The 13,232-nt window shown below is 34.8% G+C and overlaps 2 protein-coding genes across 3 annotated transcripts; one reads left to right on the plus strand and one right to left on the minus strand.

The window, feature by feature from the left end:
- On the plus strand, positions 1–6,448 carry LOC133854031 (RNA pseudouridine synthase 3, mitochondrial-like). 2 transcript variants are annotated; one of them, XM_062290057.1, is made up of 8 exons: positions 1–435; positions 1,520–1,588; positions 2,068–2,226; positions 2,540–2,587; positions 2,684–2,764; positions 4,083–4,199; positions 4,335–4,502; positions 5,947–6,448. In XM_062290057.1, exons 1-8 carry the CDS (start codon positions 79–81, stop codon positions 6,319–6,321), a joined length of 1,374 nt encoding a protein of 457 aa, XP_062146041.1. In that variant the 5' UTR covers positions 1–78; the 3' UTR covers positions 6,322–6,448. The 2 variants fall into 2 exon arrangements, with proteins under 2 accessions (XP_062146041.1, XP_062146040.1); XM_062290056.1 differs by lacking the exon at positions 4,083–4,199 and having other exon boundaries at positions 2–435.
- A 3,176-nt stretch (positions 6,449–9,624) lies between these two features.
- Positions 9,625–11,693, minus strand: LOC133854765 (ankyrin repeat-containing protein BDA1-like). Its single transcript, XM_062291040.1, has 2 exons — positions 10,902–11,693; positions 9,625–10,799 (listed from the first exon to the last, which is right to left on the minus strand). Exons 1-2 carry the CDS (start codon positions 11,550–11,552, stop codon positions 10,101–10,103), a joined length of 1,350 nt encoding a protein of 449 aa, XP_062147024.1. The 5' UTR covers positions 11,553–11,693; the 3' UTR covers positions 9,625–10,100.
- Between the last annotated feature and the right edge of the window lie 1,539 nt (positions 11,694–13,232).

Here is a 13,232-nt window from a genome sequence, read left to right on the forward strand (position 1 = left end):
GCCGTAACAAGTAAAATCCATAGAGATATGGCAACAAGCTTTTAGCGCCGCTATAAGAAAACTGGTCATAGAAATTATATGTACTCTCTCTCACGGTGCTTAGCTCGTGAAAGGATGTGGAAAAGCAGAGTCCATCGTCGGCAACAAACGTTGCTTGCTATCATCAGACACTACTCTCGGATTTCTCCACCACCACCCGCTTATGCCGACCCGGTAATCCGGGTCTCCAAAACCAACATAGCCCATCTGGGCGGTCCAAAGAAGGGCCCAAAGCCTCGGCAGCTCCTATCTCTGCCTCCCTTTCCTGGCCACCCTTTGCCCGGCAAGAACTCGGGCAGTGGTAAGCCCGGTCGAGTCACCGCCATCAGTTGGGTCAAGTATTACTTCGATGAGATTGCCGACCCTGTGATTCAGTCCCATTTCAACAAAGGCCTTGTGAGTGTTATGATTGTTATGAAAGTTTTTAAATTGGGTTGGTTTTATTTTTCTATTTTTAATTTTTTGTGGTTGGTTGTTGTATTTGTGTGGCTTAGTGTTTTGGGTTATGAAGAATGTGGATAAATTTGTCAAATTTGTGGTTCAATGTGTTTTTAGCTTATGCTTTAGGCTCAGATAAGTATGCAAACTTTTTAATTTTTTGTGGTTGGTTATTATGTTTATGTGGCTTATGGTTCAGTATGTTTTTTGCTTATGCTTTAGGCTCTGATATGCGAGCCAAATTGGTGAAAAAGAATGAGACAGAGAAATGTGTAGTGCCATTTGGCTTTGGTTTTGAATTTTTTACATTGTGAGTTTTATTATTATTTGTTAACTTTTTCCACTGGTATTTTTTTTTTTTTTTGAATTTTTTGTGGTTGGTTATTATGTTTATGTGGCTTATTGTTCTGAGTTGTGAAGAATCTGGATGAAGTTGTCAACTATATGGATCAATGTGTTTTTTGCTTGTGCATTAGGCTCAGATAAGCTTGAGAAGCAAATTAGTGAAAAAGAATGAGACAGAGAAATGTGTAGTGCCATTTGGGTTTGGTTTTTAATATTTGACCTTGTGAGTTTTATGATTATTTGTAAACTTTTTTTTTTGTTGTTTTTTTTTGTTGTTTTTGTGTGTGTGGTTGGTTATTATGTTTGTGTGGCTTATTGTTCTGAGTTGTGAAGAATCTGGATAAAGTTGTCAACTTTATGGTTCAATGTGTTTTTTGCTTATGCATTAGGCTCAGGTAAGCATGCAAAGATCTATTTATCAAAAAGTATGCAAATTGAATTGATAAAAAAGAATTAGATAGGAAAATGTGGAGTGCCATTTTGGTTTGGTTTTGAATATTTGACAACGGAATTAATTCGGTTTGGGATTTGTACTTGTGGTGTTATTTAAAATCATATCAAGTTTATCTGTAATTATTTTGATTCAATGAAGGTTTTATTCATATGAAGTTGGAGTTGTAATAGAATGGGTATATGGACTCTTTTACGATTTTAACACAAACATATTTACAAAATTGTATATTTTCTTCTTCTTTAGGTCCAGATGGCATGCCCAAGTTCGGAAGACTCCTATGTTGACAAGGAGCAAATGAAGCCCATGAGAAAGGTACTGATGCTAGCACATAGAGCCTACTATCTTAGTTTCGACATTTTAATTATGAATTTCATGATGGGAAGATAACCACCTGGGGAAGTGATAATAATATAACTATGATATAACATGTTCGGACATTAGCCAAATTATATTATATCAACTGTTCACGCTTATCACTACTACCAGGTGTGGACTTAACTGCTTACAAACTCACACATGTATTCGCCGATAATTATTAACAGTTGTTTTTATTGGTAAGTTACACATGCATCCAATCGATATAGAATTCACGGTCTCATGCTCTACTCCCATTCTTAAAGGGAGGAAGTTTCATTTGAGAAAGAGTTCATTGGCAACTTTATTTTACACACCCATGAGAAGGATGTATGAAGATTTTCTCTCTCTCCACCCTTTATTTCTACCTCTATTTGTTGGCTGTATTTGATTTCATGGGGTTTTACTTAATCTACAATCATACAGCTGACCTACAGATTCGGCCTAATGAGGTCATGGAGGCTGGGGCACGAGTTTATATACCTGTATCTGTTGCGGAGACAAGGATTTCCAAGAGATATGACACTATACCAAGTGGGACACTATATCCAAATGCTGATGAGATACAGTACTTGCAAAGGCTTGTCAAGTACAAGGCATGTTTTACATTTGACTCCTATCTTGTCCCCTTTCATGTTATTTGAGTTGATTTATGAGTTGTTTTGAAGTTTGAATTTTCAATCCCTGATGCTCACTGGTTATGTATGGATGGGTATAGATGTTTTCGTGGGTTTATTTGTTGTGTTTGTCATCTTGTCTTCCTTTTCTCATTGGTGAGGTACTATGTTGTATCCAACTTTGTGCGCTTGCTTCAATTTCTGCTCGGAAATGCTGTATGGCTATATTCTTCGTTTGATTGTGTTGTTTGTGCTCGTATTGCTATAACTTATTTGGTGGTTGAAATTTCAGGACTCAGCTATAATGGTGCTAAATAAGCCCCCAAGAGTGCCAGTCAAGGTTAGTATCCTGTGATACCATTCTTTGTGGTGCTAGACCGTCATGTCAGCATATTGCCTTGCCACTGATTGTTTATATGTATAACAATGTTCTCAGGGGAATCTGCCAGTTCATAACAGCATGGATGCTTTGGCAGCTGCAGCTTTGTCTTACGATTATGATGAGGGCCCTAAGTTGGTAAGGTTTTAGTTTTAGATGATCGCTTTGTACTTATCAAAAAGGATTGTTATGTGATGAAGTTGTCCAGAAAATTAGAAAAATAATTTTTTAGTTTTGTTGCCTTTTCTGTCTGAGATTATTGTCTGTGTGTGATTGCTCAGTGACATCAAGAAGATAGTTGAACAGGGTAGTGACAAGTTGAGAAAGAAGATGCTTGCTATATCAGTTAATTTGATGTGTAGGAACAAGCATGTGTCCAATGTTTAAATTTGTGTAGTTGTATGCAGATATTTGGAGGGCAAGTATCATATGTTTAACATGACTCTCCCTCTGTCATAAATGTCTTGCTTTACTTTTTGGAATGTTCAACATGCCCATTTTCTAAGAATAGAAGTATTTACTTCTTTAATTTTTCATATTGCTATTACTTTTTTTAAATACAAAATTGGAAATTACTCCCTGGGTTTTAACTCGATTAAAAATTGCTTGCTAGGTCATAGATGCCACGCATACAAATTAACACTCTTACCTATCACCTGTATGAAATTTCAATTATATCCTGAAAAATAATAAAATTTCAAGAAACAGAGAAAAAACAAAAAACAAAAAAATTCCTCGGTGAGGCCCACTCCTATTTGTGGGAGATGGAGGCCGGTCTCCATCCTTCGCCCCTCTATGAGGGGTGGAGATCGCCTCACAAAGATTTTTTTCTTCTTATATTTTTTGGTTTTTGGTCATTTTATTATTATTCAAGATATGAAATTTCACAAAGAGTAATGGGTATGACGTGTCAATTTTCATACATGGCTGCCGTAACCTGGCAACATGCTTATGTGGTAGCAACTCCATTAGCAATTTAAACGAAAAAAAAGTGACGGAGGGAGTAATTCTTAAAATTTTGAAAACCTACGATTTTTTTTTTCAGAACTGAGATAGCTATTTTTAATCAAGTTAAAACCTATGGAGTATTTTTAATTTTTTTAAAAAAAGCAAACAAGTTTCCTAGCAAAATTTGTGTCACGGTTAATTTTAAAGTAGAAGAGACATTTTATAAAGATTACTATATTTCATTTTTTATTAAATCATGCCATTTCAAAGCAAGACATTTAAATTGGGATGGAGGAATCTATGATTTGCAGTATAGTTTCTTGATTTTTTAATAAATGCCTTCTTTTATACCTGAAAAGTTTTTCTGCTGTAATACCTCTCTGGGTTCTTTTTGAATGTTTATTGCACGCTACATGTGATTCCACTATTATTACCAGTAGCTACCTTAAATCGTTAGTTCTCTTTAGGAGCCTTTGTGATTGCTGTTCTCATAGACCTATTTTCATATGTTCATCGACTCGACCGAGAGAGCAGCGGCCTCCTCTTGATGGGGAGAACAAAAGAAAGTGTAGATCATCTTCAGTGGTTATTTAGTGACATAAATAAAGGAAATCCCTCCTGCAAGGTACTCATGCCCACACTGCTCATTGCTCTAGGTCCAGCAGGGGCAGTGAACGCAAATTCTAGAACACGACAATGAAAATAGTTGAACGCTTCAATTTTTCAGTCTTAAGACTGATATGTTTATATGTAATCTTAGGCTTGGAATGATGCATGTCAAGCAACATATCGGAGGTATTGGGCTTTGGTCATAGGCTCTCCCAGGGAAACTTCTCAAGAGGCAATAACTGAATTTCGGGTTCTTGGTCCTATGATAAGTGGATGCTCGTGGATTGAACTACGACCAGTTACTAGTCGGAAGCATCAGGTACCATGTTGTGTCCTCTCTGTCTCTCTCATGCACATGCAGGGCAGTGTTCTTATTTGCCAAGTCAATATTAAATGCAAAGGTCAAATCTTAGTCTCAATTCCTCTTTGGTGAAACCCCTTGTCAGTGTGAGTCTTACCTTAATTGCATTTACACACCTTATGCTCATTATCGAAAAGGTCAATCTCATCAAAGAACTAAGACTAAAAGGTTTTAACATCTGCTTTGGTTCAAATTGTTTTTGCAATGTTTTACTTTTATATCACATGCTTTTCTAGAGGATGTTCATATAGACTTTTGATATTGAAGATGCAATATATCTGATTCTTTAATATGTTGATGGACGTACAAGTCTAACTTGCAAAACTTATTAGTCCCTAATTTTTTTCAAAGTAGTACATGACATTTGCGTTATTATGAACTGGTAAAAAGCATCTACAGTTCACTGTAACGAACTGTGAAAAAGTCATTTGGGGAGTTAAAAATTATTGCATGTACCCACATGGCACATGGTACATGGTACAAATGTAATATAAAAAGATTTGGGGTTGTGGTGAAACCATCCTTTGGCTTTGACATTTTAGAGACTAAAAAGTCTCCCCAATTGTTCAAAACATGTTTAAGAGTTAATTTAAGATAAAGCTTAAGAGAGTTTATGGGCATTCTCCTACCTTAAATTTTTCCTTGGAATAGTATCTGGAAAGTTAAGGCTCTCCCAAGAGGTGTTTTTTGTGTGAACGACGGCTTTAGGAAAAATATTAACTTTGGATAATTTACGAAAGATGAATATTATTGCGATAGAGTGGTTTTGTCTATGCAAGATTTGTGGAGAGTCTATAGATCATTTACTCCTTCATTGTGAGGTTGCCACAAAGTTGTGGAGTGCGATTTTTCAGTTGATTGGGTTATGCCTTGTAAGGTGAGCAATTTGTTGGGGAGTTGGAGGGGACAATTGGGCAATTGCCTGTTTTGAACATATGAATGTTGGCTCCTTTGTCTTTGATATGGTGTCTTTGGAGAGAGTGGAACGCAAGAAGCTTTGATGATCGTGAGAATGAATTGTTATAATCGAAGAAGATAATGCTACACAGCTTGTAAATATGGAGAGAGTGGCATGACATGGTGTGCCTGTTTCTAATTTTTCTGAGTTCTTAGAATTATGTTCTTATTTTTCTATGATTTAGGAGTTCTTTTGTATACTCTGTGTACTAAGGTTGTGCCCCCTCTGTGCTTTGATTCAATATACATTATTTGTAAAAATAAAAATAAAATAATTAACCATTCTCCATAAGCAAGCACTTGCCCTCTCACCTAACTTATGTAAATCTCTCGCGCTCTCTCTCTCTCTCTCTCTCTCTCTCATGTGTGAGGTTGGTGTAAGCTAATGGGGCTCTTCCCTTTTATATCCGCATATATCTATCTAATTTCAATCACCTTATTACAGCTCTGTGTCCATTGTGCCGAAGCTCTTGGCACTCCAATTGTGGGTGACTTCAAGTATGGTTGGTTTGTTCACCAGAGATGGAAGCAAATGCCTAGGGTTGATATTGAGCCAACAACTGGTCAACCGTACAAGTTGCAAAGGCCAGAAGGTCTGGATGTTCAGAAAGGAAGTGTTTTATCTAAGGTCACTTTGTTACATCTTCACTGTAGGGAGCTTGTACTTCCCAACATCTCCAAGTTCCTTCAAGTTTTGGATCAAAAGTCAGAAAACCTGCATCCGGCGGTTAGCTCGAAGCCAGATCTACTTCGGTTTGTGGGATTGATGCCTTCCCACATGAAAATTAGTTGGAATCTTATGTCCTCCTATTTGGTATAAGAATGCAGGAAAGTTTGTGTTCTGTAGAGCCCGATTCATGTTGCTGTAGATCAATTTTGGGGGTGCAGTTTAACATTTATTCTAATTTTATCGGTTAATATTATGAATTTTAGTATATCATGTTTTAGTAGTCTGTTTCATGCATATTTCATGCTCAAGTTTCCTTTGGTCCTTTTAACAATTGATGCAGCTTCTTATAGGAGTATGCAAGTGCCTTTTAGTTGCTTTTCACCTCGTTATATATAAGACTTCCTCTATGTTCCAAATCCCAATGTTCAATGCGACTTCTTATCGTATGTTATGTTTATATAAAAAAGCACAAGTTTTTAAAATTATTCTTGAATTGTTTCTTTCTTAAGAGGCAACCTTTTAAAGATAATTTCAAAAATTAATATTGCTCTTACAATTGTGTATATTGATTTCTATTAGGTTTTATACTGTAAATTCAGTGTCGGAACAAATTTGGTTGTAAGTCTAAGTTAAGTTGTCAAGTTTATTCTTATGTTGGAGTCCAAATCTTATTGAAAACTGAAGATTAGAAGTGGCCGGTGGAAACTTGCATGGTGCATCTTAGAACTGAGTTCCCAAGATGCTCGATTGCAGTGGTAGTTGAAGGTTGGTCAAACGAGGGACTTCAAGTGGTTTAAAGCTCAAGCTCCAAAGAGGTTCAGTTGCAAGGATAGTTGAATAAAGTTTGAACCAAACTGAATAACTGAGTTTTAAAAGATACCTCCGACAACCTCAATCACAATCTCGGTCGAAGACAGTTTGAACAAAATGTTTCACAAGGAACTACATTCGAATACAAATATATATATGTTCGGTTGCAACCACGATAAAATAAAGTTCAAACATGGTGTTAATTAAAGTTAGGAAAAATTGCACCGTTGGTCTCTGTGGTATGCCATAATTATTTTTTACTCCATATGGTTTAAAAAGTTAATGAGAGATCCCTATAGTATGCAATAATTACAAATCGATCCCTGGCGTCAAATTCTGTTAAAACTTTTAACAGATTCCGTCAAATGCTATGTCAGCGCCACGTGTCGTCATCTTATTGGTGACACGTGGCGTTGACATGTCTAATCTTAATAAAAAAAAATTATTAAAAAATAAATAAAAATACTTATTTTAAAAAAAAAAAATTTAAAATTTAAAAAAAAAAAAAAAACAAGGGGTGGCCGCGCGCCACCCCCATTGGCTGGGGGTGGCCTGGCCACCCCCTTTCCCTTTTTTGTTTTTTGTTTTTGTTTTTTTTTTTAATTTTAATTTTAATTTTTTTTTAAAAAAATAAGTATTTTTATTTATTTTTTTAAAAAAATTTATTTTTTTATTAAGATGGACACGTGTCACCAATAAGATGGCGACAAGTGTCGCTGACGTGTAGGGCTAACAGATTCCGACAAAATTGTGGACGGAAAATCGACCTAGGAAGTAAAACGTAATTATTGGATACCACAGGGATCTCTCGTTAACTTTTTAAACCTTAGGGAGTGAAAAACAATTATGGTATACCACAGGGACCAACGGTGTAATTTTTTCTTAAAGTTAAATGAAAAAAACAAAAACAAAAAAGAAATAAATAGAGTACCTCTAACTTGGAGTGATAATAGGTTAAATGAAAAATGAATTATTAATTTGCCCAAAAAGGAAGGGGCGGGAGATTTAGTCAAAAAGACAATTCAAGCACTTTTCCTGACTTCAACAAATAAATTCATTGGCCACAAAAAATTCATAAGAATTGTGTTAGAGATATATAAAAATGAAAGAAAAAAAGAAAATAAAAGTAGGTAGGGTGAAAAAATTCATAAGAATTCCACGGTAACTTTTATTTCACATAACCTCATTATTTATTTTCCTATTGTTATTAAAGTATCTTCAACAATGTAATGCATTCTAGTTCATCAAAAATCACTATTTTCTACTTACTACTTTTTCAATACAAGCCCGAACATATTTTCTATTTCATTAATTGCTTATTGTTTTAAATATTATTTTTCAGTATTTTATTATTATTTTCTTCAACCACCAAGAAACAAGAGAAAGAAATGACTATAGCTAAGAGATCGAGATAGAGAGAGAAATTATTAAGAAAAGAATACATAAGTTACAGTGATTGCCTTAAAGTATCTAATCAAAAAGCAAAATTCTCTTCTTCTTCTTTTTTTTTTTTTTTTTTTTTTTAAATAAGGAGTAGAAAGGATGTTGGATATGATTTTTGTCTCATATTAACTAAATATACATAATATAGAGGTTTTAGAGCATTTGTTGAAGATGCTCTAAAGTGATTTGGATTATGAAATAAAAATTATATATATATATATATATAGGGCATGAATTACAAGTTAAAGTTATACATTAGCTTTTGAAAACAGTTCTCTTATATTCTCAAGGAATTTCACTGGCTGATGGGCATGTTATCAGCAACGTTTTAATGCCCATTGTTTGTGTAGTATAATATCAAATTTATGTTAAGTTGGTACGTGGAATGACTATTCCCTTAAGAAAAAAAATGAATAGCTCTTATTAGAAATTGAAGAATGTGAAATGGAATAGTCATAATTCCCTCATGGGTCATTTGAATGTCTATTCCAAGTGTTAGAGTATAATTTGTATACTTTAACACCAAAAATTATTTTATTTCACGTTCTTTCATTCTTAATAAAGATAATGGAATAGTCATTATGCATACTAAACGTATACTTAGTCCATATAATCGGTAATAAAAATACATTTTTTTTTTTTAAAAAAAAAAATTTACTTTTAGAAAATTTTATCCTTTTGTAGTTTTAGGGTTTTATTATAAATTAAGTTCATTTGTAATGGAAGATGCAGTTTTTCCCATCAATAACATTGTCAAGTTAATTATTCTATCAATGCGAGTGTTAATTGTATGTGTATTGATAACACAACTTCTCTTTCACGTTTATCGTTTCCTGCTACATTATTTTAAGATAAAAATGACATAATAATTAGGATAAAGTGGTTGATGTTACTTCTTTAATTAATTTTTCCCTTTCCTATGAAACCAGATGTACACTACCACACTTGGTCTAGAAAGCTAATAATTAAACTTTTGCATGTTTTGTTTGTCAGCTTATTTTCTACATTTTTATTTTTTATGCATGCTGCCATATTTTCATGAGGAAAGGAACTTTCAAACCATAAGATGTCATTAGTACTCAGTCTTGTAATGCAATGTAGCTAGGGACGGCCCCCATTTAGGTTTATCTTTAGATTGTAAAATATATATTGAGACGGAGATTAGCTTTTGACACAAAAGAATTAAAATAACTGCTTAGCTCACGAGAAACCCAAGAAACATTCATATATTTAAGCTTACTAGCTTATACAAAACACAAGTACAAATAGAGAAAACAGAAAGAAAAAAAAAAAAAATCCACTCTCACAATTAAGATGGAATAGTTCACACAACAATAAAAGTGTAGAAAGAAAGCAACGACCTAGAATAATTAGAGGAAAAGGATGGCTGGTGAACAAGAAAGAGAAGATTGGTGGCGGTGGCATACATAGGTAAAGTGGTGAAAAGTTATATAAAAAGGTAGCAATGAATTATTAATTACTAGGTGCGAAAATCGGATGAAGATTCTTTACAATTATTTGTTCGAATTTGAGAGAATTCGGGTAGGTGATTGTGAGAGACTATTTATGAGACCCACCTGGCTGAATAAGTGGTTGGACAGCTCAATTTTTATTTAATCAAGTGAGTCTCATAAAAAGTATATCACGATCACCTGCCTGAATTCAAAATTCTTCTCCTAATAATTGTGAAGTTTGACCAAATAATTGTGGAGGACGGTAACTGAAACAAGATACATCACCAAGAACTCACCATAGAAGCCAAACCAGGCTATAATACGAGCATTGGATAATAATGGAGTTGAAAGGCAATAGCAAAGAAAGAGGAGTCCAACGAGTAGGGTGAGCAACCATCCAAGAAAATCAGAAGGGACGAGGAAGAAAAGTGTAATGTTTGTTAGGAAAAAGACGGCAGTACTTAAACAGTAAATGATACTGGAATATTGGTCTCGAGATGGATTAGCTTCACTGCTAGGGTTGAACCGGGCTGTGCAGTTGAAGTGATTGGCACCGGTACCGTTGAACGGATTCAGGACTGTGCAGTTTAACTCATTGGGTTGATCAGGGCTGAGTGCTACTGGGTAGGTGACCGTTATTAGCAGTGTAGCAACAACCAACAGCGCATTCCGCCTCTCCTCCGTTATAAGTGTTTGCAGACGGCGAAATTTTACGTAAATGTGGTCCACCAAAACTGAAGAAGTTCCGAAGTGATATTTACGTCGTGGTCCGAGAATATCTTTGATCCGTGGGTTGTCCCCCCGTAGTCTTGACGTTTGGCTTTCCAAATTCTTTCTTTGATCTGATCGCATATTCATGAGTAACCTCAACACTATTGGTTCATGACCCAGTATCCACCGCATTACCTCATCACTATTGGCCTGCAAGAGATGTACGTAGACAAAAGTAGTAATTAATATTTTTAGATAATTAATTAACTTGATCGATCAGTAGTACTGGAAATTAAATTAAGGACTACTTGCCTCCTGTTGATTAATTCTGGATACTGCAACTTCCAACAGAGACAGAGTGTTGCCTTCATCATCCGTGTAATTCAGCAGTTTCTCCTCTAACAATTTGGCATCTTTAGAATAAGCCCTGAGAACCAATTGTAACAGGTACGAAAAAGCTTTGAGCTTGGGCATGTTATTCTTCAGGGCTATATGCAGTACATTCTCTCCTCGAATTGTTACATCTTCTATAGACGTTGGACAAACTTTTAGAAATTTGGTCAAAAGATCCAGATTTCCTATTTGAGCAACGTAATGCAAAGGAGTCACACCCTCCCTTCCTTGGACCCGGATAAGGTCTTTATCAACAGAAACTAGTCGGCATACCAATTGGGTTTGCTTCTTTTTTTGCATAGCTTGGTCATTTTCAAGTGCACGGAGCTTTTGCAAAGCAAGGTGCAAGGGAGTAAAACCATCTTGGTTAAGCTTCCTAGCAAATGAGGGCTTTAACATCATGATCTCCATGGCAAACTGGGTGTGCCCTGCAAATGCAGCTATGTGTAAAGGAGTCTCAACAAATGGAATCTTGTCGATCCTATCCAAAACCTCTGGATCACTTTGTATCGATGCGTATAAGGCATCGATGCTTCCTTGACGAGCAGCATCCCTCAAACTCGAATTCATTAGAATTCAGAAGAGAGTGATAGTCAGGCAATATCAAAGAAAATGAGTTAAGCAGTAAAAATGTTGAAACTAACGACTCAGCTACTATATGTGAGGAGATGAGGAAAAGTTCTGAGTTGTTTGGTAATTGAGAAGATTAGCTCGTCCTCCTTTTATAGGATTGGCTGAGAGTGAACATGCATATATATGATGCTAGGATGTATGGATATAGGGATATGATGAGAAAAACTATAGAGACCAATAAATTAAATAGAAGTCTAGCAATTAAACAATCGCATTTATTAAATAAGATGTAATTAGTCTTATATTTTTAGTGGTTATATTTATGTAATTGAAATAAAAAAAAGTCTAATATAAAACAATGGAAATTGAAGTAATAATTATATCATAGGTAATAATATTTATGTTGTGAAAATAAAATACAACGGAATTAAGATAGATAATTATTATAGTAGGTCCTAATTGAATATATAATTAATCACATTAGTAAATGTGTAGTTTAAATAAATATGGGACCAAATAATATTAATTGTTAAGTCACAGAGTTTTAATAAAATGTGGTCCTACTATAATTTATATAAGCCAGAGCTTTAAATAAAAAGAATCCAATCCTGTCACGTGTCATTACCTGAATGGTTAAGAGAAGATTACTCCATCTGACACCTGAATGGTTAAGAGAAGATAAAAGAAAATTACTCCATCTGACACATGAATGACTAAGAGAAGACTACTCTATCTGACACCTGAATGGCTAAGAAAAGATAAAAGAAGATTATTCTATCTGACACATGAATGGCTAAGAGACTCCATCTGCTCTCAGCCACTCTCAAGGCGAGACATGGCTCTCCTTATCATTTCTCATCCTTTTTCTCTATCTCTTTTGTCTCTTTTTCACATCATTGACGCGACACGTGAGAATTGACGCGGGAAAATCCTTTGATGCTTGAAAGTTGAAAATCTCTTATTTTTATTAAAAAAAATTAAATTAGAATGAGCTCTTGTGTACAAAAGGTCCGTGGTGACTACACAGCCCAATTAATTAAAATATTCAAATTTTTTTAATATATATATATATTAAAAAAATTTGAATATTTTAATTAATTGGGCTGTGTAGTCACCACGGACCTTTTGTACACAACGTTATTGAAACGTATGTTATACCTTTTTCTCCCATCTTTTTCAAAGCCAAGCTTTCAACATGTTGTTTTTTTGTTATTGATTTATTATTGATTTTATTTTATTTATTCAAGCTTTCAACACGTTAAAGTCGAGTTCAAGGTACATCAACTTATTCAAGTAATTGGATTGAAAATTTTGCAAGCTGCGTTCAAAATCATTAGAAAAATGACATCAAATAGGTATTAACTATATTCACCATCCAGCACTTTTACGTACGTGCAACATTTACTTGGAACGTAGTGTTATGATGCTTTAGTTTGTATCCTCTTTCCATGCACACAAGAGTCGGGTTACCACACGTTCTCAATTATTGACATGACACTTTTAACTTATATTGTGTGCACACAAGACACATAATGCAAGCATTGCTCGTGGTGAGAAAATTAAACCAAAATTACCATTTTACTCGTTAGAAAATTGAAATGCACAACGGAATAAAACAGTACCTCGCTTGCACTGCAATTAAATGTTGTTTCATGTGATTCTCCAGATATTTCTTCT

The sequence above is a fragment of the Alnus glutinosa genome, chromosome 13 (assembly GCF_958979055.1).
Source record: "Alnus glutinosa chromosome 13, dhAlnGlut1.1, whole genome shotgun sequence".
NCBI classification, from domain to species: domain Eukaryota; kingdom Viridiplantae; phylum Streptophyta; class Magnoliopsida; order Fagales; family Betulaceae; genus Alnus; species Alnus glutinosa.